General features: G+C 38.1%; 1 protein-coding gene across 1 annotated transcript; it reads left to right on the top strand.

The window, feature by feature from the left end:
• Positions 1-673: 673 nt before the first annotated feature.
• Positions 674-3181, top strand: LOC133304240 (beta-galactosidase-like). Its single transcript, XM_061504251.1, has 2 exons — positions 674-2838; positions 2893-3181. Exons 1-2 carry the CDS (start codon positions 674-676, stop codon positions 3179-3181), a joined length of 2454 nt encoding a protein of 817 aa, XP_061360235.1.

Raw genomic sequence — 3181 nt, 5'->3', positions numbered from 1 at the left:
GAGGATCGAAAAAGATATTTACTCTTTTTATTATGTCAATTACAAGATTTACCATTTACAGTTATTTTGAATACGTGTTTAAATTTTCACATAAACATTTAATTTATTCACTGTCATTTATTTGAGGATTGTTATACTTTAGAGTTTAGAGATGCTATTATAGCTGTATATGTATCGGATGACGTATACGCAGATGAACACCTTTCTTTACTTTGTAAGTCTTTGTTATTGAGTGTTCGAAATTTTTATGATAAATATAATAATAAAAACATTACAATAAACATACAGACGTGAAAAAGTGGTTTCCGAATTTTTTAACGTTCATGCATCCGGGGAGGCATATCTAGTTACGATAAAACTTGACCAGCTAATGCAAAAGTTAGATAAGGACCATTAACAATCTTCAGTTAGGAAATAACAATTCACAACCACAATAGAACTTACGAGCAACAAAGTTGATCCGAAAAGGCCATTTTAAGGTATTAAGAAAAGCAAATGAGAAGACCAAAAAAACAAAAACAAAAATCCTTATCGTAACAAACAATATAAAGATTATCTATTTATCCATATTCTTCAGACATACCAAAAATAGAATAGCCATGTAAGAAATTGAACCTATAAATACTGGCTCTTCTGAAAAAATACACAAGCTTCATTCGGAGAACAAAATATCATGTCTAATCAAAGGATTAAAATCTTTCTCATTGCAGGTTCAGCATTGCTCTGGGCTTGCTCATTAGCAACAACTGTTGAGTATGATGCAAATGCCATCATCATCAATGGAGAACGACAAGTAATAATATCAGGTGCAATTCACTATCCACGCAGCACTTCACAAATGTGGCCCGACCTTATTCAAAAGGCCAGGGATGGTGGCCTTGATGCCATTGAAACCTATGTATTTTGGGACCTTCATGAGCCTGCGCGTCGCCAATATGATTTTTCAGGAAATTTAGACTTGATCAAGTTTGTTAAGAACATTCAAGAAGCAGGGTTATATGTTGTGCTTCGAATTGGTCCTTATGTATGTGCTGAATGGAACTATGGAGGTTTCCCAATGTGGTTACATAGCTTGCCAGGGATTCAGCTTAGAACAGATAACGCAGTTTTTAAAGAGGAAATGCAAATATTCACAACAAAGATTGTGAACATGTGCAAAGAAGCAGGATTGTTTGCATCACAAGGAGGACCAATTATTCTTGCTCAAATTGAGAATGAATATGGAGATGTTATGAGTCATTATGGAGAAGCAGGGAATGCTTATATCAAATGGTGTGCACAAATGGCTTTAGCTCAAAATATTGGTGTCCCATGGATTATGTGCAAGCAGAGCAATGCTCCAGCACCAATGATCAACACTTGCAATGGTTATTACTGTGACAATTTCAAGCCAAACAATCCTAAGAGCCCTAAAATGTTTACTGAGAATTGGGTTGGTTGGTTTCAGAAATGGGGTGAAAGGAAGCCACATAGAACTGCTGAAGATGTTGCATTTTCAGTTGCACGTTTCTTTGAAAAAGGTGGAGTCTTTCAAAACTATTACATGTATCATGGAGGAACAAATTTTGGGCGAACAGCAGGGGGTCCATATATTATCACTGCTTATGATTATGATGCACCACTTGATGAATATGGTAATCTGAACCAACCCAAATGGGGTCATCTTAGGAACCTTCATGCTGCCATAAAGCTTGGAGAAAAGGTTCTCACCAATGGCACTGTTACTGAAAAACAATATGGGAATTTAGTGTACTTGACTACATATGCAAACAATGCCACTGGAGAAAAGTTTTGCTTCTTGAGCAATTCACACAATTCTCAGGATGCTGAAGTTGATCTGCAACAAGATGGCAAGTACTCTGTTCCTGCTTGGTCAGTATCCATTCTCCAAGATTGCAAGAAGGAGGTTTTCAACACTGCCAAGGTTAACACCCAAACTACTATATATGTTAAGAAACCAGCTTCAGAGGGTAAACCAATTAATTGGTTATGGAAATCAGACCCAGTGGAAGATACCCTTGAAGGAAAAGGCACATTCAAAGTATCTCAACTTCTTGAGCAAAAGGGAGTTGTTGTTGATGCTAGTGATTACTTATGGTACATGACCAAAGTTGTTATCAATGACACCTCCTCATGGCAAAATGCCACTTTGCAAGTGAATACAACAGGTCGTGTTCTTCATGCTTATGTTAACGGACAATATATCGGTGCTCAATGGGGCAAGTATGACAAACTTGGATTTGTATATGAAAAGCCTGTCTCTTTGAATCAGGGGACCAATGTTATAAGTTTATTGAGTGGAACAGTTGGGCATGCACATTATGGTGCATTCTATGATCTAAAAAATGTGGGTATTGTTGGGGGTCCTGTGAAACTCATTGGAAGCAAGTCAAACAATAGTTTGGATTTATCAACATCAAGTTGGTCTTACAAGGTTGGGTTAAATGGTGAGGCTAGAAGGTTCTATGATCCCAAATTTCTCAATGGAGTTCAATGGGACATAAACATTGCTCCTATTGGGAGGCCAATGACTTGGTACAAAACCACCTTTGAGACCCCTGAAGGTACAGAATCTGTGGTGTTAGACTTACAAGGCGTTGGTAAAGGACAAGCTTGGGTTAATGGACAAAGCATTGGACGCTATTGGCCTACAATGGTGGCCGATGAAAATGGATGTAGTGATACCTGTGGTTACAGAGGCAATTATGAACCTAAGAAGTGTGCTAGTGGTTGTGGTGAACCATCTCAAAGTTTTTACCATGTACCAAGATCTTTCTTAAACAAGGACACTAACACATTGGTTTTGTTTGAGGAAATGGGTGGAAACCCCTTCAACGTGTCTGTTCAAACAATCACCGTTGGTACTATTTGTGCAACTGCAGATTATGGAAGCACATTAGAAGTGACATGTCAAAATGGGAAAACCATATCTGAAATCCAATTTGCAAGTTATGGGGACCCACAAGGAAAGTGTGGTTCCTTCCAAATAGGTGAATGGGAATCACGTTATAGTATGGCTGTGGTTGAAAGAGCATGCATTGGAAAACAATCATGCTCTATTAATGTGACAAGTTCCACTTTTGGAATTAAAAAGGGTGGGATTAATGGTCAGCTAGCTGTGCAACTCCTTTGTGATGGGTCTGATCCCGAAAGTGGTCGTGTTCAAATTATTCACGTCTAG

The sequence above is a fragment of the Gastrolobium bilobum genome, unplaced genomic scaffold, assembly GCF_033153095.1.
Source record: "Gastrolobium bilobum isolate Gb01-03AN ecotype WA unplaced genomic scaffold, APGP_CSIRO_Gbil_v1 utg5280, whole genome shotgun sequence".
Taxonomy (NCBI): Eukaryota; Viridiplantae; Streptophyta; class Magnoliopsida; order Fabales; family Fabaceae; genus Gastrolobium; species Gastrolobium bilobum.
This window is presented reverse-complemented; position numbering and strand designations above follow the sequence as displayed.